Source organism: Cherax quadricarinatus, chromosome 5 (genome assembly GCF_038502225.1).
Source record: "Cherax quadricarinatus isolate ZL_2023a chromosome 5, ASM3850222v1, whole genome shotgun sequence".
NCBI lineage: Eukaryota > Metazoa > Arthropoda > Malacostraca > Decapoda > Parastacidae > Cherax > Cherax quadricarinatus.
The window spans coordinates 75158915-75184815 of record NC_091296.1 but is presented as its reverse complement, the minus strand read 5'-3'; the positions used below and the strand labels follow the sequence as shown (position 1 = coordinate 75184815).

The following is a 25901-nucleotide window of genomic DNA, read 5'->3' as shown; positions in this document are numbered from 1 at the left end:
AAAACAATAAAAAAGATTTTAAATGAGTTGATGTAGACATCTCTTAGTTTGTAAATAGAGTTAGGAATCCTTAGCCTAACCTTATATATATATATATATATATATATATATATATATATATATATATATATATATATATATATATATATATATATATATATATATATATATATATATATATATATATATATATATATATATATATATATATATATATATATATATATATATATATGCAAAACAACCACTGTGAAAGAATAGAGGAATTCCAAGCGCTTTCGTGACTACTCACATTATCAAGGAACTATGAAAGTAAAGCATCCAAGGAAGGTATATAAGGGGTCTGGCCAACACCTCACCATCAGATCCCACAACAGTTAAACACCTGACGCGCACAGGCCAACTAGACAGATCCTTCGCACAACTCACCAACAAACTATTCTACCCAAGAAATAAGAAATTTTAAAAATTATTATTTGTCCAGTGTATTATTAAATTCTTCCCAAATTCTATTAATTATAAATGGATCTAATTTATATAAACCAAAGGAAATATTCATATTATTGTCAAAACTGCTTTTTATGAAACAAGATTCAATTATATTCCTGTCGACCATGGACTTGCTTGAAACTACTTTCTCAACTTTTTGAAAATCAATTGGATGGTTAAAATCTCTTACATGAATAAATAGAGCATTGGAATCTTGTCCAGTTCTAATGCTATATTTATGTTGTTTTAATCTTAGTTCGATATTTTTACCAGTTTGACCGTAATAAACTTTACCGCAAATTTTACAAGGAATCTTATAGACACATCTATCAGCATTTTGGGGGGAATTCTTTATCAAAAGTTTTTTTTACTGTACCAAGATTTTTGAATACAACTTTAATATTAAAAGTCTTAAGAAGAGAAGGCATATCAACCAAGTTTTCATGGTAAGGGAGAACCAACATATTTTTAGTTGAATAAGGCTGGTTGTCCCTTTTTGGATTGTAAAAAGTATTTCTAGCAACTTTAAAAGATTTATCAATTACATTTTTTGGGTATTTTAAATCATTACCTATTTCATAAATTTTGGATATTTCCTCATCTATGAACTCAAGACTACAAATTCGTAAAGCTCTCAAAAACATTGATGAGAAAACAGACAGTTTGACTCTATCTTGATGCGAGGAATAATAGTGGACATAGAAACAGTTATTTGTAGGTTTTCTGTAAATTTTAAATTTGAATTCATTATTACCCTTAATAATTAAAACATCCAGAAAAGGCAATGAGTTATTTTCTTCAAACTCAACAGTAAAGTTTATAGAATGGGCTAAACTATTTAATTTTCCAAGGAAATGGTGTATATCTACTATATAAATTAGATCCATTTATAATTAATAGAATTTGGGAAGAATTTAATAATACACCGGACAAATAATAATTTTTAAAATTTCTTATTTCTTGGGTAGAATAGTTTGTTGGTGAGTTGTGCGAAGGACCTGTCCAGTTGGCCGGTGCGCGTCAGGTGTTTAACTGTTGTGGGATCTGATGGTGAGGTGTTGGCCAGACCCCTTATATACCTTCCTTGGATGCTTTACTTTCATAGTTCCTTGATAATGTGAGTAGTCACGAAAGCGCTTGGAATTCCTCTATTCTTTCACAGTGGTTGTTTTGCATATTCTGAAATCACCTGTTTACTGTGATCTTATTGCATATATATGTATATATATATATATATATATATATATATATATATATATATATATATATATATATATATATATATATATATATATACATATATCAGCTTGTAGGAGTGAGGAAGAGCCAGTTGTGAGTGTGGGGAAAGTTCGTGAAGCAGTAGGTAAAATGAAAGGGGGTAAGGCAGCTGGGATTGATGGGATAAAGATAGAAATGTTAAAAGCAGTTGGGGATAAAGTTTTGGAGTGGTTGGTGCTTTTATTTAATAAATGTATGGAAAAAGGTAAGGTACCTAGGGACTGGCAGAGACTATATATAGTTCCTCTGTATAAAGGCAAAATGTATGGTAGAGTTGTTATTGAAAGAATTAAGAGTAAGACGGAGAGCAGGATAGCAGATGAACAAGGAGGCTTTAGGAAAGGTAGGGGGTGTGTGGACCAAGTGTTTACAGTGAAACATATACGTGAGCAGTATTGAGATAAGGCTGAAGAGGTTTTTGTGGTATTTATGGATTTGTAAAAAGCGTATGACAGGGTGGATAGGGCGGCAATGTGGCAGTTGTTGCAAATGTATGGAATAGAAGGTAGGTTACTGAAAGCACTGACGAGTTTTAACGAGGATAGTGAGGCTCAGGTTAGAGTATGTAGGAGAGAGGGAAATTATTTCCCAGTAAAAGTAGACCTTAGACAGGGATGCGTGATGTCACCATGGTTGTTCATTATATTTATAGATGGGGTTGTAAGAGAAGTGAATGCGAGGGTGTTGGCAAGAGGTGTGGGATTAAAAGATAAAGAATCTAACACAAAGTGGGAGTTGTCACAGTAGCTCTTTGCTGATGACACTGTGCTTTTGAGAGATTCTGAAGAGAAGTTGCAGATATTTAGGAGTGGACGTGTCAGCAGATGGCTCTATGAAGGATAAGGTGAATCATAGAATTGATGAGGGGAAAAGGGTGAGTGGTGCACCTTGGAGTATGTGGAGACAAAGAACTTTGTCCCTGGAAGCAAAGAGGGAAAAGTATGAGAGTATAGTTATATCAACACTCTTATATGGGTGTGAAACATGGGTGATGAATGTTGCAACGAGGAGAAGGCTGGAGGCAGTGGAGATGTCAGGTCAGAGGGCAATGTGTGGTGTGAATATAATGCAGAGAATTCGTAGTTTGGAAATTAGGAGGAGGTGCAGGATTACCAAAACTATTATCCAGTGAGATGAGGAGGGGTTGTTGAGGTGGTTCGAACATGTAGAGAGGCTGGAACAAAATAAAATGACTTCGAGTGTATAAATCTGTAGTGGTGGGAAGGCGGGGTAGGGGTCGGCCTAGGAAAGGTAGGAGGGAAGGGGTAAAGGAGGTTTGTGAGCGAGGGGCTTGGACTACCAGCAAGCGTACGTGAGCATATTTGATAGGAGTGAATGGAGACAAATGGTTTTTAATGCTTGACGTGCTGTTGGAGTGTGAGCAAAGTAACATTTATGACGTGATTAAGGGAAATCGGCAGGCCGGACTTGAGCCCTGGATATGGGAAGTACAGTGTCTACGCTCTGAACGAGGCGTGTTAATGTTGCAGTTTTATAACTGTAATGTAAAGCACCCTTCTGGCAAGACAGTAATGGAGTGAATGATGATGAAAGTTTTTCTTTCTCGGGCCACCCTGCCTTGGTGGGAATCGACCGCTGTGTTAATTAAATAAAATAAATAAATAAATAAATAAATATATATATATATATATATATATATATATATATATATATATATATATATATATATATATATATATATATATATATATATATATCACTCCTATCTAACACGCTCACGCACGCTTGCTGGAAGTCCAAGCCCCTTACCCACAAAACCTCCTTTACCCCCTCTCTCTCCAACCCTTTCGAGGACGACCCCTACCCCGCCTTCCTTCCCCTATAGATTTATATGCTTTCCATGTCATTCTACTTTGATCCATTCTCTCTAAATGACCAAACCACCTCAACAACCCCTCTTCTGCCCTCTGACTAATACTTTTATTAACTCCACACCTTCTCCTAATTTCCACACTCCGAATTTTCTGCATAATATTTACACCACACATTGCCCTTAAACAGGACATCTCCACTGCCTCCAACCGTCTCCTCGCTGCTGCATTTACCACCCAAGCTTCACACCCATATAAGAGTGTTGGTACTACTATACTTTCATACATTCCCTTCTTTGCCTCCATAGATAACGTTTTTTGACTCCACATATACCTCAACGCACCACTCACCTTTTTTCCCTCATCAATTCTATGATTAACCTCATCCTTCATAAATCCATCCGCCGACACGTCAACTCCCAAGTATCTGAAAACATTCACTTCTTCCATACTCCTCCTCCCCAATTTGATATCCAATTTTTCTTTATCTAAATCATTTGACACCCTCATCACCTTACTCTTTTCTATGTTCACTTTCAACTTTCTACCTTTACACACATTCCCAAACTCATCCACTAACCTTTGCAATTTTTCTTTAGAATCTCCCATAAGCACAGTATCATCAGCAAAAAGTAACTGTGTCAATTCCCATTTTGAATTTGATTCCCCATAATTTAATCCCACCCCTCTCCCAAACACCCTAGCATTTACTTCCTTAACAACCCCATCTATAAATATATTAAACAACCATGGTGACATTACACATCCCTGTCTAAGACCTACTTTTACCGGGAAATAGTCTCCCTCTCTTCTACACACCCTAACCTGAGCCTCACTATCTTCATAAAAACTCTTTACAGCATTTAATAACTTACCACCTATTCCATATACTTGCAACATCTGCCACATTGCTCCTCTATCCACTCTATCATATGCCTTTTCTAAATCCATAAATGCAATAAAAACTTCCCTACCTTTATCTAAATACTGTTCACATATATGCTTCAATGTAAACACTTGATCTACACATCCCCTACCCACTCTGAAACCTCCTTGCTCATCCGCAATCCTACATTCTGTCTTACCTCTAATTCTTTCAATTATAACCCTACCGTACACTTTTCCTGGTATACTCAGTAAGCTTATTCCTCTATAATTTTTACAGTCTCTTTTGTCCCCTTTCCCTTTATATAAAGGGACTATACATGCTCTCCGCCAATCCCTAGGTACCTTCCCCTCTTTCATACATTTATTGAACAAAAGTACCAACCACTCCAACACTATATCCCCCCCTGCTTTTAACATTTCTGTCATGATCCCATCAGTACCAGCTGCTTTACCCCCTTTCATTTTACGTAATGCCTCACGTACCTCCCCCACACTTACATTCTGCTCTTCTTCACTCCTAAAAGATGGTATACCTCCCTGCCCAGTGCATGAAATTACTGCCTCTGTTTCTTCCTTAACATTTAAAAGTTCCTTAAAATATTCTCGCCATCTACCTAATACCTCCATCTCCCCATCTACTAACTCCCCTACTCTGTTTTTAACTGACAAATCCATATTTTCCCTTGGCTTTCTTAACTTGTTTAACTCACTCCAAAATTTTTTCTTATTTTCATTAAAATTTCTTGACAGTGCCTCTCCCACTCTATCATCTGCTCTCCTTTTGCACTCTCTCACCACTCTCTTTACCTTTCTTTTACTCTCCATATATTCTGCTCTTCTTATAACACTTCTGCTTTGTAAAAACCTCTCATAAGCTACCTTTTTCTCTTTTATCACACCCTTTACTTCATCATTCCACCAATCACTCCTCTTTCCTCCTGCACCCACCCTCCTATAACCACAAACTTCTGCCCCACATTCTAATACTGCATTTTTTAAAACTATTCCAACCCTCTTCAACCCCCCCATTACTCATCTTTGCACTATCCCACCTTTCTGCCAATATTCGCTTATATCTCGCCCGAACTTCCTCCTCCCTTAGTTTATACACTTTCACCTCCCTCTTACTTGTTGTTGCCACCTTCCTCTTTTCCCATCTACCTCTTACTCTAACTGTAGCTACAACTAAATAATGATCCGATATATCAGTTGCCCCTCTATAAACATGTACATCCTGGAGCCTACCCATCAACCTTTTATCCACCAATACATAATCTAATAAACTACTTTCATTATGTGCTACATCATACCTTGTATATTTATTTATCCTCTTTTTCATAAAATATGTATTACTTATTACCAAATTTCTTTCTACACATAGCTCAATTAAAGGCTCCCCATTTACATTTACCCCTGGCACCCCAAATTTACCTACTACTCCCTCCATAACATTTTTACCCACTTTAGCATTAAAATCCCCAACCACCATTACTCTCACACTTGATTCAAAACTCCCCACGCATTCACTCAACATTTCCCAAAATCTCTCTCTCTCCTCTACACTTCTCTCTTCTCCAGGTGCATACACGCTTATTATAACCCACTTTTCACATCCAATCTTTATTTTACTCCACATAATCCTTGAATTAATACATTTATAGTCCCTCTTTTCCTGCCATAGCTTATCCTTCAACATTATATATATATATATATATATATATATATATATATATATATATATATATATATATATATATATATATATATATATATATATATAAATGAATATACATTTGTATATATATTATATATATATATATATATATATATATATATATATATATATATATATATATATATATATATATGTGTGTGTGTGTGTGTGTGTGTGTCGTGCCGAATAGGCAGAACTTGCGATCTTGGCTTAATTAGCAAAGCTCATCTTGCCATATAGAACAAGTGAAAATTTGTGTATGCAGTAATTTCGCCAAAATCATTCTGAACCTAACGAGAAAAACATATTTCACTGTGTTTGTCTAGTATTAAATTATTGTAAACAAATCTAAAATATATTTAGTTGGGTTAGACTAAAATAAATTGCGCTTGTTATAATAAGGTTAGGTAAGTTTTCTAAGTTCCTTTCGGTGCAAAGTTATAAATTTTTACATCAACATTAATGAAAAAAATATATCTTTAAACGTATAAGAGAAAATTTTAGAGAGGACTTAATTTTAAATAAGTTCTTGCTAATTGACCAGTTTTCCATATTCGGCACGACATATATATATATATATATATATATATATATATATATATATATATATATATATATATATATATATTGACCTGTGACCCTACAGCGCCAGTCCAGGGTAACTACAGTGTGGAAACCGGGGCGGAGGTGACCCCAGATGACCCCGCTGGACGACCCCACCACGACTCCTCTTCTGGCTATATGCACGACGGGACACCACCGGGTGAGAAGACCCATCGTAACCTGGGTGAGTCCGTGACCCCTTGACCCCACCCCTGGGTGAGTCCGTAACCCCTTGACCCCACCCCTGGGTGAGTCCGTGACCCCTTGACCCCACCCCTGGGTGAGTCCGTGACCCCTTGACCCCACCCCTGGGTGAGTCCGTGACCACTTGCCCCTACCCCTGGGTGAGTCCGTGACCCCTTGACCCCACCCCTGGGTGAGTCCGTGACCACTTGCCCCTACCCCTGGGTGAATCATAACCATAATCTCCCACCATAACAGTGTTGTAAAAACATCATTTCCCACCATAACATTGTTGTGACACCATCATTTCCCACCATAACAGTGTTGTAACACCATCATCTCCCACCATTACAGTGGTGACAGGGGTGTCAGAGGAGCGTGGTGGTCAGGAGTACGTAGCACTGGTGATAGGAGTGCTGGTGGCAGTGATCGTGTTGTTAGCATCAGCAATACTGCTCATCATCTGGCGTTCCAGGAGACAGAAGGCCGGACTCATCAGTCATGACATCTTCACTGGACCTTATGGAGAGAAGAGAGACATAGTTAACCTTAAGGTAAGCTGGACCAGGGTTCCAGTAGCAGGATGGAGGTATTAGGGTAGCAGCAGGGAGGTGTTAGGGTAGCAGCAGAGAGGTGTTAGGGTAGCAGCAGGGAGGTGTTAGGGTAGCAGCAGAGAGGTGTTAGGGTAGCAGCAGGGAGGTGTTAGGGTAGCAGCAGAGAGGTGTTAGGGTAGCAGCAGAGAGGTATTAGGGTAGCAGCAGGGAGGTGTTAGGGTAGCAGCAGAGAGGTGTTAGGGTAGCAGCAGGGAGGTGTTAGGGTAGCAGCAGAGAGGTGTTAGGGTAGCAGCAGGGAGGTGTTAGGGTAGCAGCAGGGAGGTGTTAGGGTAGCAGCAGGGAGGTGTTAGGGTAGCAGCAGGGAGGTGTTAGGGTAGCAGCAGGGAGGTGTTAGGGTAGCAGGGGATGTACAAGGTTAAGGAAAAGGAGAGGTTAGGAGAATGCAGGGTGTATGAAGGGGGGGAGGATAGGAAAGGTAAGGCTATCAGAAGACGTAAGTGGAAGCAAGGGTAAGGTAGCCTTGTCCACTATGTGAAAAATACCTGTTTAATATAGAGATTATTATTATTATTTTATTATTAATTATTATTATTACTATTATTGTTGTTAGTAGTAGTTGCATTATTAGTAGTAGTAGTATCAGTAGTAATAATAGTAGCAGTGGTAGTAATAGTAGTAGTAGTGTCAGTCATTTGATAAATTTAAGAATAATTACTCTATTTACAGGTGAGTCATGTAGTATAACTTCAAGTTATTAACTTAGTGTAACTTTAAAGTTATTCTAAAGTTACTTGACTGAAGTTACCTGGGTAAGCCAGAGATCAGATACATTGTGTTTTATAAGAGGTTATATCTAGATGTTTTAGAGAGTTTTAAGAAAGAGAATATTGGATATAGTTTATTTGTTAAGTCGTGTGCATGGTGAGTCTTGGTGACCTGGTTTTGTGCACTGGAGTGAGTATTGTGCATGAGTATGACTCATGTGTTGTGTGAGACTTATGTGTTAGTTTGTCCTCTCTCTCTCTCTCTCTCTCTCTCTCTCTCTCTCTCACAGACACACACACACACACACACACACACACACACACACACACACACACACACACACACACACACACACACACACACACACACACACACACACACACACACACACACACACACACACACACACACACACACACACACACACACACACACACACACACACACACACACACACAGACACTGTACACTGTGTATGTTAGGCCCATACTGGAGTATGCAGCACCAGTCTGGAACCCACACCTGGTCAAGCACGTCAAGAAGTTAGAGAAAGTACAAAGGTTTGCAACAAGGCTAGTCCCAGAGCTCAAGGGAATGTCGTACGAGGAAAGGTTAAGGGAAATCGGACTGACGACACTGGAGGACAGAAGGGTCAGGGGAGACATGATAACGACATACAAGATACTGCGGGGAATAGACAAGGTGGACAGAGATAGGATGTTCCAGAGAGGGGACACAGGGACAAGGGGTCACAACTGGAAGCTGAAGACTCAGACGAGTCACAGGGACGTTAGGAAGTATTTCTTCAGTCATAGAGTTGTCAGCAAGTGGAATAGCCTAGCAAGTGAAGTAGTGGAGGCAGGAACCATACATAGTTTTAAGAAGAGGTATGACAAAGCTCAGGAAGCAGAGAGAGAGAGGATCCAGTAGCGATCAGTGAAGAGGCGGGGCCAGGAGCTGAGTCTCGACCCCTGCAACCACAATTAGGTGAGTACAATTAGGTGAGTACACACACACACAATCGATAAGAAATCTTGCATTTGAAGCATGACTAGTGTCTTTGAAGCTGGAGTTATCAAGAGTATAGTGAAGTTAACAAGGTTAGAGTAAAGGTAACACAAAGAGAGTTAAATTAACAAGTTATCAAACAAGGTGTAAGAACAAGAGAGCCTTGATACTTCACATAAACAAGGTGTAAGAACAAGAGAGCCTTGATGCTTCACATAAACAAAGTGTAAGAACAAGAGAGCCTTGATACTTCACATAAACAAGATGTAAGAACAAGAGAGCCTTGATACTTCACATAAACAAGGTGTAAGAACAACAGAACCTTGATACTTCACATAAACAAGGTGTAAGAACAACAGAACCTTGATACTTCACATAAACAAGGTGTAAGAACAACAAAACCTTGATACTTCACATAAACAAGGTGTAAGAGCAACAGAACCTTGATATTTCACATAAACAAGGTACAAGGTATAAGAACAACAGAACCTTGATACTTCACATAAACAAGGTGTAACAGCAACAGAACCTTGATACTTCACATAAACAAGGTGTAAGAACAACAGAACCTTGATACTTCACATAAACAAGGTGTAAGAACAATATAACCTTGATACTTCACATAAGCAAGGTGTAATAACAATATAACCTTGATACTTCACATAAACAAGGTGTAAGAACAACAGAACCTTGATACTTCACATAAACAAGGTGTAAGAGCAACAGAACCTTGATACTTCACATAAACAAGGTGTAAGAACAATATAACCTTGATACTTCACATAAGCAAGGTGTAAGAACAATATAACCTTGATACTTCACATAAACAAGGTGTAAGAACAACAGAACCTTGATACTTCACATAAACAAGGTGTAAGAGCAACAGAACCTTGATACTTCACATAAACAAGGTGTAAGAACAACAGAACCTTGATACTTCACATAAACAAGGTGTAAGAACAACAGAACCTTGATACTTCACATAAACAAGGTGTAAGAACAACAGAACCTTGATACTTCACATAAACAAGGTGTAAGAACAACAGAACCTTGATACTTCACATAAACAAGGTGTAAGAACAATATAACCTTGATACTTCACATAAACAAGGTGTAAGAACAAGAAAGTCTTGATACTTCACATAAACAAGGTGTAAGAACAACAGAACCTTGATACTTCACATAAACAAGGTGTAAGAACAACAGAACCTTGATACTTCACATAAACAAGGTGTAAGAACAACAGAACCTTGATACTTCAAATAAACAAGGTGTAAGAACAAGAGAGCCTTGATACTTCACATAAACAAGGTGTAAGAACAACAGAACCTTGATACTTCACATAAACAAGGTGTAAGAACAACAGAACCTTGATACTTCACATAAACAAGGTGTAAGAACAACAGAACCTTGATACTTCACATAAACAAGGTGAAAGAACAGAACCTTGATACTTCACATAAACAAGGTGAAAGAACAGAACCTTGATACTTCACATAAACAAGGTGTAAGAACAAGAGAGCCTTGATACTTCACATAAACAAGGTGTAAGAACAACAGAACCTTGATACTTCACATAAACAAGGTGTAAGAACAATAGAACCTTGATACTTCACATAAACAAGGTGTAAGAACAACAGAACCTTGATACTTCACATAAACAAGGTGTAAGAACAACAGAACCTTGATACTTCACATAAACAAGGTGTAAGAACAGAACCTTGATACTTCACATAAACAAGGTGTAAGAACAACAGAACCTTGATACTTCACATAAACAAGGTGTAAGAACAACAAAACCTTGATGCTCCACTCTCTCAGAACTCCCTCATTTTCCTACGTCATTTCCTTCCTAATTTCTTCTCTTCTTATTTTCTTCTCTTCCCTATTCCTCCCTCCTTTCCTCTCCTCCCGCTTCCACTTTCTCCTTCCTTCGTATAGTCAGCATGTTCACCTCTCCCAGCATGTCCACTGCCACATCTACCAGCATGTCCTCTGCCAGCATGTCCTCCGCCAGAATGTCCCCTGCCAGCATGTTTCCTGCCAGCATGTCCTCTGCCAGCATGTCCTCTGCCAGCATGTCCTCTGCCAGCATGTTCTCTGCCAGCATGTCCACTGCCGGCATGTCCTCTGCCAGAATGTCCCCTGCCAGCATACCCCCTGCCAGCATGTCCTCTGCCAGCATGTCCTCTGCCAGCATGTCCTCTGCCAGTATGTCCACTGCCGGCATGTCCTCTGCCAGAATGTCCCCTGCCAGCATGCCCCCTGCCAGCATTTCCTCTGCCAGCATGTCCTCTGCCAGTATGTCCTCTGCCAGCATGCCCTCTGCCAGCATGTCCTCTGCCAGCAAGTCTCCTGCCAGCATGCCCTCTGCCAGCATGTCCTCTGCCAGCATATCCTGGCAGAATGTCCTCTGCCAACATGCCCTCTGCCAGCATGTCCCCTGCCAGCATATCCTCTGCCAGCATGCCCTCTGCCAGCATGCCTTCTGCCAGCATGTCCTCTGCCAGCATATCCTCTGCCAGCATGCTCTCTGCCAGCATGCCCTCTGCCAGCATGTCCTCTGCCAGCATATCCTCTGCCAGCATGCCCTCTGCCAGCATGTCCTCTGCCAGCATGTCCCCTGCCAGCGTGCCCTCTGCCAGCATGTCCCCTGCCAGCATGTCCCCTGCCAGCATGTCCCTTGCCAGCATGCCCTCTGCCAGCATGCCCTCTCCCAGCATGCCCTCTCCCAGCATATCCTCTGCCAGCATGCCCTCTGCCAGCATGCCCTCTGCCAGCATGTCCTATGCCAACATGTCCCCTGCCAGCATGTCCCCTGCCAGCATGTCCCCTGCCAGCATGCCCTCTGCCAGCATGTCCTCTGCCAGCATGTCCCCTGCCAGCATGGCCTCTGCCAGCATGTCCCCTGCCAGCATGGCCTCTGCCAGCATATCCTCTGCCAGCATGTCCCCTTCCAGCATATCCCCTGCCATCATGTCCCCTGCCAGCATATTCCCTGGCAGCATGTCCTCTGCCAGCATAGCCTCTGTCAGCATGTCCCCTGCCAGCATGTCCCCTGTCAGCATATCCTTTGCCAGCATATCCTCTGCCAGCATATCCTCTGCCAGCATGTCCTTTCTCAGTATCTCTCATACCTCAGTATCTCTCACACCTCAGTATCTCTCACACCTCAGTATTTCTCACACATCAGTATCTCTCATTACATCAGTATCTCTCAGACATCAGTATCTCTCATTACATCAGTATCTCTCATTACATCAGTATCTCTCAGACATCAGTATCTTTCATTACATCAGTATCTCTCATTACATCAGTATCTCTCATTACATCAGTATCTCTCATTACATCAGTATCTCTCACACATCAATATCTCTCAACAGTTCGCCCAAGAGTGCTACGTAATTGCTATTATCTCTCCTCTATTCTGGCACCCTGGCATCCCTTAGATCACTGGTATTGTAAATGTAATTTACGTTGCACGTTTTGGCACCTCAGATTTTTTTGTGGCACCTTTGTTGGCACCTCAGATTTTTTCTTCAGCCCGAGATGTACAATATTAGTGCCACTATTCACAGGCACTACCACTATCCAGGGGCACTATCATTATCCAGGGGCACTATCACTATCCCCAAGCACTACCATTATCCAGGGGCACTATCACTATATACAGGCACTACCACTATCCAGGGGCACTATCACTATCCAGGGGCACTATCACTATCCACAGGCACTACCATTATCCACAGGCACTACCACCATTCACAGGCACTACCACTATCCACAGGCATTACCACTATCCACAGGCACTATCACTATCCACAGGCACTACCACTATCCACAAGCACTATCACTATCCACAGGCACTACCACTATCCACAGGCACAAACACTATCCACAGGCAGTACCACCATTCACAGGCACTACCACCATTTACAGGCACTACCACCATTCACAGGCACTATCACCATTCACAGGCACTATCACCATTCATAGGCACTGTCACCATTCACAGGCACTACCACCATTCACAGGCACTACCACCATTCACAGGCACTACCACCATCCACAACCATTACCACTTACAACCCCCCCACCTATCGTAAGAATCCCAGCTCCGTCTCCTTGGAATGTCTCCCTCAATTTTTGTACTGCGACAACAGTCATGGCACACAGACCCCCACCAGCAGTAATATTTGGCACTGGTATTTTTAAGAGGTTGGTCCTGGTCCTCTTTTTTTACGGTTTTGACCCTCTCTAACAACCCCTCCCCTCCCCCCTCTTCCCCGCAAGTACCACCCCCTGTTCGATCACTGAAAGTAGGCATACCCTCCACCTTTTCTCCCTTAACTTCTTCCCCTTTCTCTTTCTCATACTCAGTGAGAGGTTGAACTCCCCCCCCTTTCACATGTAGATTCTGCTTCCCCCTTCCCCCCCCCCCTCAGCTATCACCTCGTGTGCTGTGCGTAAAGTATTCAACTCCATCTATCTCCACTTCCCAGTGTTGCTGCTCCCTACCTCACTCTCCCTTGCACGTACAGTTGAACAGCTCTCTATCTCCACTGGGAAGCGCTCAAACCAGTAGGGTTCAACCAGAACCCTCCCCTCTCTCTCTCTCTCCCCACCTCCCTTCTTTGCACGTTCAATGCACCTCCAGTGTTTTTGAATTTTTTGAACCCCCTAGGTTCACTTTTTGACCCCATTCCCCCATAGGTTTACTTTTTGAACCTCCTAGGTTCACTTTTTTAACCACCCATACGTTCACTTTTTTGAACCCCCTAGGTTCACTTTTTGCAAGTGTCTTTGAGATTATCCGCTCCCTGTTCCAGCCAGAGGTTCTGATCTGGAGACATTTGTAAGTTGAAAGAGCTTAGTTGCAACTCCTTGAGGAATGACGTGGGATGCTGGGGAAGACCTGTAGGTCCATCTGAGACGCTGTGCAATCCTGTTCAATCCTGTGGGTGCTGTAACCTCCAAGCTGAACACTTCGGGTGCGACAGGTTCAATGCTGCAGTCCTCTGGGATGTTGAAAGCCGTCATTCCAGTCCCCTGGAGTGTGACAGATTTCATTCCAGTCCCCTGGGGTGTGTTAAACCTCATTTCAGTCCCCTAGGGTGTGAAAAACAACATTCGCTGGGGGTTGGTGTGAGGGGTCGTGGGCGCCTGCATACACACACACACCTCCTGAGGGTGTTGCGTGGCGCTGGTGTTACGTGACGCTGGTTTTGCGTGACGCTGGTGTTGCGTGACGCTGGTGTTGCGTGACGTTGGTGTTGCGTGACGCTGGTGTTGCGTGACGCTGGAGTTGCCTGACGCTGGTGTTGTACTCTGCAGGAGGTACACAAGTTCCTGACGGCACCAGCAGTGTTGCGCCCCTCCACGCTCTGCGCCTCTCCCCGCCTTGACGCCTGCGCCACCAACGGATACCGCCTTAACACCACCCTGCCTATCCACCCGGCACAGGTAGCGTCACACAACCCATCACAGGTAGTGTCACACACCCCATCACAGGTAGCGTCACACACCCCATCACAGATAGCGGCACACGCCCCGTCACAGATAGCGTCACACATACCCGTCACAGGTAGTGTCACATACCCAAGTAAGGTGTCGATTCACACAACTGCAACACGAAGCATCACACACCTGCCATAGCGTCACCCACACGTCCCAGGTACTAGCCCACACGTCACAGGTACTCACCCACACGTCACAGGTACTAACCCACACATCACAGGCACTAACCCACACATCACAGGTACTAACCTACACATCACAGGTACTAACCCACACATCACAGGTACTAACCCACACATCACAGGTACTAACCCACACATCACAGGTACTAACCCACACATCACAGGTACTAACCCACACATCACAGGTACTAACCTACACATCACAGGTATTAACCTACACATCACAGGTACTAACCCACACGTCACAGGTACTAACCCACACATCACAGGTACTAACCCACACATCACAGGTACTAACCTACACATCAGAGGTACTAACCCACACATCACAGGCACTAACCTACACATCACAGGTACTAACCCACACATCACAGGTACTAACCCACACATCACAGGTACTAACCCACACATCACAGGTACTAACCCACACATCACAGGTACTAACCTACACATCACAGGTACTAACCCACACATCACAGGTACTAACCCACACATCACAGGTACTAACCCACACATCACAGGTACTAACCCACACATCACAGGTACTAACCCACACATCACAGGTACTAACCCACACATCACAGGTACTAACCCACACGTCACATACAGTTTCTCAAGGCTGGGTTACCTTAGTTCAGTGGCCTGGCTTCAATAGCTCGTCTTACGAACCCAGAAGTCCCTTTTTTTTCAACCTAATTAACAAGGGATTTTTCATTCCGTCATGATAGAGAAGTAAGTCAGATTCTGTTAAACCAGCATAAATCAGTGTTCAGGTGTCCAGTAAGTAAAAGCAGGATACAGAATGATGATTTTTTTATTACCTCTGAAGGCCAGACAGATCATGTAACTGACACTACAACTAATTCTGTAGAATTCCTAAATATTACAAAAATGCCTATTCATGGAGCACCTGGACCAGACTCGTGGAATTCTTCATTTATAAAGAAGTGTAAAATAGCAGTGTCACCAGCACTTAGTATTGTTTGGAGAATGATCTTAGATCAAGGTGAAATACCGGAGACCATAAAGAGTACAGACGTAGCCACTCTGCATCAAGGAGACAGTAAAGTGCTGGCAAAACATTACAAACCAGTAACTCTAACATTTTACTTCATAAAGTGAAGAAACGACAAACTTTATGACACAACACAACCTATACAACTCTACCCAACATGGATTTAGAGCTGGAACATCATGCTTGCCATAACTGCTAAACCACTGTGATAGAATTACTGAGGTGTTTAATGATAACCAAATCACAGATGTAGTATGTACACATTGCTCAAAGACATTTGACAAAAGTGATGATGGGGTGATTACACCTAGACTGAGGGTGGCAGGTATAACAGGGAGAGTAGGTCAATGGATATTCAGCTTTCTGACAGACAGAACACGGATAGTAGCAGTAAACAAAGCAAAATCCAGCATTAGCAAACTTTAGTACCTCAAGGTACTGTATTGACGCCTCCAATGTTTCTTTATCTCGTAACAGACATACATAAGAACACTCGCCACTGCTTCCTATCATCATTTGCAGATAACACCAAAATAATCATGAAAATCACCTCGGTCTATAGAAGACACGAAAATATTGCAAGGCGATATCAACAGAGACTTACAGTGGACAGTGGAGAACAATATGACGTTCAGTGGTGACAAGTTCCAACTGTTTAGATAAGGACAGAATGAAGAGGTCAAGAGAGACATTGTATACAAAACACAAGAGGATCACCCGAGCAAAAGGAACAAGTGAAGGACCTGGATGTAATAATGTCAACTGACCTTTCTTTCAAAGAACACAATAATGCAAATGTCACGACAGCCAGGAAAATGACGGGGTGGAACAATGAGAACTTTCAAAACAAGGAAAAATAGTGTCATTGGTGACACTATTCACATCGCTTGTGCTCTCTTGCTTAGAGTATTGTTCATTATTGACGGCCCCGTTCAGGACAGGAGAGATATCAGAGCTAGAACAAAGATTATTTACGACCTGCATAGAACCAATAAAGCATTTAAATAACTGGGAATGTGTCAAAATCCTAAATATGTGCTCACTCGAGGTGTTATACAGTCTTGTGTAGTAAGCGCCTCATACATTTGTCAGCCACGACTTTAGTCGCATCTGACATAGTTGCCTCTGACACAGCCGCTGCTGACGCCAACATTGTATAAATTATTGCCGCTGACTTTAATCGATTTCTGAATATAGTTTAGACTACGTATAATATTTCCCCCCTTATATTGTGGCCAGTACCATAGCTGTGGTAGCTACGAGTGGTAAGGAAAGTGACAGTGTTTCGTTTACCGTACTGATGACAGCACACGTGTGTGCTGTACCCATTTGAAAACAACAGTAAGAGAGCAAAGTCACAGTGAGAGCTGTCATGATGGAGAGAGCGAACAAGAGGTGTACCGTACCATAAGCTCCAGCTCTTGGACACATGCTGGGTGGAGGAGTCTCTTGTTATACACTGTGGGAACTATCGTAGTTTGAGAAGTGGACGAGGTGGTTCTGGGAGGACGATGGAAACTGAACTTGGTTTGGTCTTCCTTAGTGATAACTTTCACGACCTGAAAGCGAGTTCTGTCTTTACCCATCCAGAGTGAAGAGTGTGGAGGAGACTACCAGTAAGACGGAACCCTGTGGATGGTCCAACATCGGAGTGAAACCCGTGGATGGTCCACCATCAGAGTGAAACCCATGGATGGTCCACAATCGGAGTGAAACCCGTGGATGATCCACCATCACAGTGAAACCCGTGAATGGTCCACCATCGGAGTGAAACCCTTGGATGGTCCATCATCAGAGTGAAACCCGTGGATAATCCATCATCGGAGTGAAACCCGTAGATGGTCCAACATCGGAGCGAAACCCGTGGATGGTCCACCATCGGAGTGAAACCCGTGGATGGTCCACCATCTGAGTGAAACCTATGGATGGTCCACCATCGGAGTGAAACCCGTGGATGGTCCACCATCGGAGTGAAACCTCTGGATGGTCCACCATCGAAGTGAAACCCGTGGATGGTCTACCATCGGAGTGAAACTTGTGGATGGTCCACCATCGGAGTGAAACCCTTGGATGGTCCACCATCGGAGTGAAACCTGTGGATGGTCCACCATCGGAGTGACACCTGTGGATGGTCCACCATCGGAGTGAAATCTGTGGATGGTCCACCATCGGAGTGAAACCTGTGAATGGTCCACCATAGGAGTGAAACCAATGGATGGTCCACCATCGGAGTGAAACCCATGGATGGTCCACCATCGGAGTGAAACCCATGGATGGTCCACCATAGGAGTGAAATCTGTGGATGGTCCACCATCGGAGTGAAACCCATGGATGGTCCACCATCGGAGTGAAACCTGTGGATGGTCCAACATCGGAGTGAAACCCATGGATGGTCCACCATCGGAGTGAAACCTGTGGATGGACCACCATCGGAGTTAAACCCTTGGATGGTCCACCATCGGAGTGAAACCTGAGGATGGTCCACCATCGGAGTGAAACCTGTGGATGGTCCACCATCGGAGTGAAACCCGTGGATGGTCCACCATCGGAGTTAAACCCTTGGATAGTCCACCATCGGAGTGAAACCTGTGGATGGTCCACCATCGGAGTGAAACCTGTGGATGGTCCACCATCGGAGTGAAATCTGTGGATGGTCCACCATCGGAGTGAAACCTGAGGATGGTCCACCATCGGAGTGAAACCTGTGGATGGTCCACCATCGGAGTGTAACCCTTGGACGGTCCACCATCGGAGTGAAACCCGTGGATGGTCCACCATCGGAGTGAAACCTGTGGATGGTCCACCATCGGAGTGAAACCCTTGGATGGTCCACCATCGGAGTGAAACCTTAGGATGGTCCACAATCGGAGTGAAACCCTTGGATGGTCCACAATCGGAGTGAAACCCTTGGATTGTCCACCATCGGAGTGAAACCTGTGGATGGTCCACCATCGGAGTGAAACCCTTGGATGGTCCACCATCGGAATGAAACCCGTGGATGGTCCACCATCGGAGTGAAACCAGTGGATGGTTCACCATCGGAGTGAAACCTGTGGATGGTCCACCATCTGAGTGAAACCAGTGGATGGTCCACCATCGGAGTGAAACCTGAGGATGGTCCACCATCGGAGTGAAACCCTTGGATGGTCCACCATCGGAGTGAAACCTGTGGATGGTCCACCATCGGAGTGAAACCCTTGGATGGTCCACCATCGGAGTGAAACCTGTGGATGGTTCACCATCGGAGTGAAACCTGTGGATGGTCCACCATCGGAGTGAAATCCTTGGATGGTCCACCATCGGAGTGAAACCCGTGGATGGTCCACCATCGGAGTGAAACCTGTGGATGGTCCACCATCGGAGTGAAACCCGTGGATGGTCCACCATCGGAGTGAAACCCGTGGATGGTCCACCATCGGAGTGAAACCCTTGGATGGTCCACCATCTGAGTGAAACCCGTGGATGGTCCACCATCGGAGTGAAACCTCCGGATGGTCCACCATCGAAGTGAAACCCGTGGATGGTCTACCATCGGAGTGAAACTTGTGGATGGTCCACCATCGGAGTGAAACCCTTGGATGGTCCACCATCGGAGTGAAACCTGTGGATGGTCCACCATCGGAGTGACACCTGTGGATGGTCCACCATCGGAGTGAAATCTGTGGATGGTCCACCATCGGAGTGAAACCTGTGGATGGTCCACCATCGGAGTGAAACCTGGGAATGGTCCACCATCGGAGTGAAACCCATGGATGGTCCACCATCGGAGTGAAACCCATGGACGGTCCACCATAGGAGTGAAATCTGTGGATGGTCCACCATCGGAGTGAAACCCATGGATGGTCCACCATCGGAGTGAAACCTGTGGATGGTCCACCATCGGAGTGAAACCCATGGATGGTCCACCATCGGAGTGAAACCTGTGGATGGACCACCATCGGAGTTAAACCCTTGGATGGTCCACCATCGGAGTGAAACCTGAGGATGGTTCACCATCGGAGTGAAACCTGTGGATGGTCCACCATCGGAGTGAAACCCATGGATGGTCCACCATCGGAGTTAAACCCTTGGATAGTCCACCATCGGAGTGAAACCTGTGGATGGTCCACCATCGGAGTGAAACCTGTGGATGGTCCACCATCGGAGTGAAATCTGTGGATGGTCCACCATCGGAGTGAAACCTGAGGATGGTCCACCATCGGAGTGAAACCTGTGGATGGTCCACCATCGGAGTGAAACCCTTGGATGGTCCACCATCGGAGTGAAACCCGTGGATGGTCCACCATCGGAGTGAAACCTGTGGATGGTCCACCATCGGAGTGAAACCCTTGGATGGTCCACCATCGGAGTGAAACCTGAGGATGGTCCACAATCGGAGTGAAACCCTTGGATGGTCCACAATCGGAGTGAAACCCTTGGATTGTCCACCATCGGAGTGAAACCTGTGGATGGTCCACCATCGGAGTGAAACCCTTGGATGGTCCACCATCGGAATGAAACCCGTGGATGGTCCACCATCGGAGTGAAACCCGTGGATGGTTCACCATCGGAGTGAAACCTGTGGATGGTCCACCATCTGAGTGAAACCAGTGGATGGTCCACCATCGGAGTGAAACCTGAGGATCGTCCACCATCGGAGTGAAACCCTTGGATGGTCCACCATCGGAGTGAAACCTGTGGATGGTCCACCATCGGAGTGAAACCCTTGGATGGTCCACCATCGGAGTGAAACCTGTGGATGGTTCACCATCGGAGAGAAACCTGTGGATGGTCCACCATCGGAGTGAAACCTGTGGATGGTCCACCATCGGAGTGAAATCCTTGGATGGTCCACCATCGGAGTGAAACCCGTGGATGGTCCACCATCGGAGTGAAACCTGTGGATGGTCCACCATCGGAGTGAAACCCTTGGATGGTCCACCATCGGAGTGAAACCTGTGGATGGTCCACCATCGGAGTGAAACCCTAGGATGGTACACCATCGGAGTGAAACCTGTGGATGGTCCACCATCGGAGTGAAGCCCTTGGATGGTCCACCATCGGAGTGAAGCCTGTGGATGGTTCACCATCGTAGTGAAACCTGTGGATGGTCCACCATCGGAGTGAAGCCCTTGGATGGTCCACCATCGTAGTGAAACCTGTGGATGGTCCACCATCGGAGTGAAACCTGTGGATGGTCCACCATCGGAGTGAAACCTGTGGATGGTCCACCATCGGAGTGAAACCTGTGGATGGTCCACCATCGGAGTGAAATCCTTGGATGGTCCACCATCGGAGTGAAACCCGTGGATGGTCCACCATCGGAGTGAAACCTGTGGATGGTCCACCATCGGAGTGAAACCCTTGGATGGTCCACCATCGGAGTGAAACCTGTGGATGGTCCACCATCGTAGTGAAACCTGTGGATAGTCCACCATCGGAGTGAAACCTGTGGATGGTCCACCATCGTAGTGAAACCTGTGGATGGTCCACCATCGGAGTGAAACCTGTGGATGGTCCACCATCGGAGTGAAGCCCTTGGATGGTCCACCATCGTAGTGAAACCTGTGGATGGTCCACCATTGGAGTGAAACCTGTGGATGGTCCACCATCGGAGTGAAGCCCTTGGATGGTCCACCATCGTAGTGAAACCTGTGGATAGTCCACCATCGGAGTGAAACCTGTGGATGGTCCACCATTGGAGTGAAACCTGTGGATGGTCCACCATCGGAGTGAAGCCCTTGGATGGTCCACCATCGTAGTGAAACCTGTGGATAGTCCACCATCGGAGTGAAACCTGTGGATGGTCCACCATTGGAGTGAAACCTGTGGATGGTCCACCATCGGAGTGAAGCCCTTGGATGGTCCACCATCGTAGTGAAACCTGTGGATAGTCCACCATCGTAGTGAAACCTGTGGATGGTCCACCATCGGAGTGAAACCTGTGGATGGTCCACCATCGGAGTGAAACCTGTGGATGGTCCACCATCGGAGTGAAACCTGTGGATGGTCCACCATCGGAGTGAAATCCTTGGATGGTCCACCATCGGAGTGAAACCCGTGGATGGTCCACCATCGGAGTGAAACCTGTGGATGGTCCACCATCGGAGTGAAACCCTTGGATGGTCCACCATCGGAGTGAAACCTGTGGATGGTCCACCATCGTAGTGAAACCTGTGGATGGTCCACCATCGGAGTGAAACCTGTGGATGGTCCACCATCGGAGTGAAACCTGTGGATGGTCCACCATCGGAGTGAAGCCCTTGGATGGTCCACCATCGTAGTGAAACCTGTGGATTGTCCACCATCGGAGTGAAACTTGTGGATGGTCCACCATCGGAGTGAAACTTGTGGATGGTCCACCATCGGAGTGAAACTTGTGGATGGTCCACCATCGGAGTGAAACTTGTGGATGGTCCACCATCCAACAAAATATTATTAACACAGATTTGTAGCTCGTTGTTTACCTCGCCAGATACCACAGTAACTACACGTCCTCATGCAGTGCCACAACCTTCACTGTCACACAGTGCCACAACCTTCACTGTCACACAGTGCCACAACCTTCACTGTCACACACAGTGCCACAACCTTCACTGTCACACACAGTGCCACAACCTTCACTGTCACACACAGTGCCACAACCTTCACTGTCACACACAGTGCCACAACCTTCACTGTCACACACAGTGCCACAACCTTCACTGTCACACACAGTGCCACAACCTTCACTGTCACACACAGTGCCACAACCTTCACTGTCACACACAGTACTACAACCTTCACTGTCACACACAGTGCCACAACCTTCACTGTCACACACAGTGCCACAACCTTCACTGTCACACACAGTACCACAACCTTCACTGTCACACACAGTGCCACAACCTTCACTGTCACACACAGTGCCACAACCTTCACTGTCACACACAGTGCCACAACCTTCACTGTCACACACAGTGCCACAACCTTCACTGTCACACACAGTGCCACAACCTTCACTGTCACACACAGTGCCACAACCTTCACTGTCACACACAGTGCCACAACATTCACTGTCACACACAGTGCCACAACCTTCACTGTCACACACAGTGCCACAACCTTCACTGTCACACACAGTGCCACAACCTTCACTGTCACACACAGTGCCACAACCTTCACTGTCACACACAGTGCCACAACCTTCACTGTCACACACAGTGCCACAACCTTCACTGTCACACACAGTGCCACAACCTTCACTGTCACACACAGTGCCACAACCTTCACTGTCACACACAGTGCCACAACCTTCACTGTCACACACAGTGCCACAACCTTCACTGTCACACACAGTGCCACAACCTTCACTGTCACACACAGTGCCACAACCTTCACTGTCACACACAGTGCCACAACCTTCACTGTCACACACAGTTCACTGTCACACACAGTGCCACAACCTTCACTGTCACACACAGTGCCACAACCTTCACTGTCACACACAGTACCACAACCTTCACTGTCACACACAGTGCCACAACCTTCACTGTCACACACAGTGCCACAACCTTCACTGTCACACACAGTGCCACAACCTTCACTGTCACACACAGTGTCACACAAGTGCCACAACCTTCACTGTCACACACAGTGCCACAACCTTCACTGTCACACACCAGTCACACACAGTGCCACAACCTTCACTGTCACACACAGTGCCACAACCTTCACTGTCACACACAGTGCCACAACCTTCACTGTCACACACAGTGCCACAACCTTCACTGTCACACACAGTGCCACAACCTTCACTGTCACACACAGTGCCACAACCTTCACTGTCACACACAGTGCCACAACCTTCACTGTCACACACAGTGCCACAACCTTCACTGTCACACACAGTGCCACAACCTTCACTGTCACACACAGTGCCACAACCTTCACTGTCACACACAGTGCCACAACCTTCACTGTCACACACAGTGCCACAACCTTCACTGTCACACACAGTGCCACAACCTTCACTGTCACACACAGTGCCACAACCTTCACTGTCACACACAGTGCCACAACCTTCACTGTCACACACAGTGCCACAACCTTCACTGTCACACACAGTGCCACAACCTTCACTGTCACACACAGTGCCACAACCTTCACTGTCACACACAGTGCCACAACCTTCACTGTCACACACAGTGCCACAACCTTCACTGTCACACACAGTGCCACAACCTTCACTGTCACACACAGTGCCACAACCTTCACTGTCACACACAGTGCCACAACCTTCACTGTCACACACAGTGCCACAACCTTCACTGTCACACACAGTGCCACAACCTTCACTGTCACACACAGTGCCACAACCTTCACTGTCACACACAGTGCCACAACCTTCACTGTCACACACAGTGCCACAACCTTCACTGTCACACACAGTGCCACAACCTTCACTGTCACACACAGTGCCACAACCTTCACTGTCACACACAGTGCCACAACCTTCACTGTCACACACAGTGCCACAACCTTCACTGTCACACACAGTGCCACAACCTTCACTGTCACACACAGTGCCACAACCTTCACTTTCACACACAGTGCCACAACTTTCACTGTCACACACAGTGCCACAACCTTCACTGTCACACACAGTGCCACAACCTTCACTGTCACACACAGTGCCACAACCTTCACTGTCACACACAGTGCCACAACCTTCACTGTCACACACAGTGCCACAACCTTCACTGTCACACACAGTGCCACAACCTTCACTGTCACACACAGTGCCACAACCTTCACTGTCACACACAGTGCCACAACCTTCACTGTCACACACAGTGCCACAACCTTCACTGTCACACACAGTGCCACAACCTTCACTGTCACACACAGTGCCACAACCTTCACTGTCACACAGTGCCACAACCTTCACTGTCACACAGTGCCACAACCTTCACTGTCACACACAGTGCCACAACCTTCACTGTCACACACAGTGCCACAACCTTCACTGTCACACACAGTGCCACAACCTTCACTGTCACACACAGTGCCACAACCTTCACTGTCACACACAGTGCCACAACCTTCACTGTCACACACAGCGCCACAACCTTCACTGTCACACACAGTGCCACAACCTTCACTGTCACACACAGTACCACAACCTTCACTGTCACACACAGTGCCACAACCTTCACTGTCACACACAGTGCCACAACCTTCACTGTCACACACAGTGCCACAACCTACACTTTCCCCCACAGTGCCACAACCTTCACTGTCACACACAGTGCCACAACCTTCACTGTCACACACAGTGCCACAACCTTCACTGTCACACACAGTGCCACAACCTTCACTGTCACACACAGTGCCACAACCTTCACTGTCACACACAGTGCCACACTGTCACCTTCACTGTCCCACACAGTGCCACAACCTTCACTGTCACACACAGTGCCACAACCTTCACTGTCACACACAGTGCCACAACCTTCACTGTCACACACAGTGCCACAACCTTCACTGTCACACACAGTGCCACAACCTTCACTGTCACACACAGTGCCACAACCTTCACTGTCACACACAGTGCCACAACCTTCACTGTCACACACAGTGCCACAACCTTCACTGTCACACACAGTGCTACAACCTTCACTGTCACACGCAGTGCCACAACCTTCACTGTCACACACAGTGCCACAACCTTCACTGTCACACACAGTGCCACAACCTTCACTGTCACACACAGTGCCACAACCTTCACTGTCACACACAGTGCCACAACCTTCACTGTCACACACAGTGCCACAACCTTCACTGTCACACACAGTGCCACAACCTTCACTGTCACACGCAGTGCCACAACCTTCACTGTCACACACAGTGCCA

General features: G+C 45.5%; 1 protein-coding gene across 3 annotated transcripts in view; it reads left to right on the top strand.

The window, feature by feature from the left end:
* The window catches only part of LOC128684751 (discoidin domain-containing receptor 2-like), a 437491-nt gene that overhangs the window by 353108 nt on the left and 58482 nt on the right, over positions 1-25901 (top strand). For 2 of the 3 annotated variants that reach the window (XM_070104351.1, XM_070104350.1), the window contains exons 8-10: positions 6848-6988; positions 7342-7541; positions 14649-14777. In XM_070104351.1, coding sequence (XP_069960452.1) covers positions 6848-6988; positions 7342-7541; positions 14649-14777 — 470 coding nt within the window. The remainder of the gene's footprint in view (positions 1-6847; positions 6989-7341; positions 7542-14648; positions 14778-25901) is intronic. The other variant, XM_070104357.1, reaches the window with a different exon arrangement.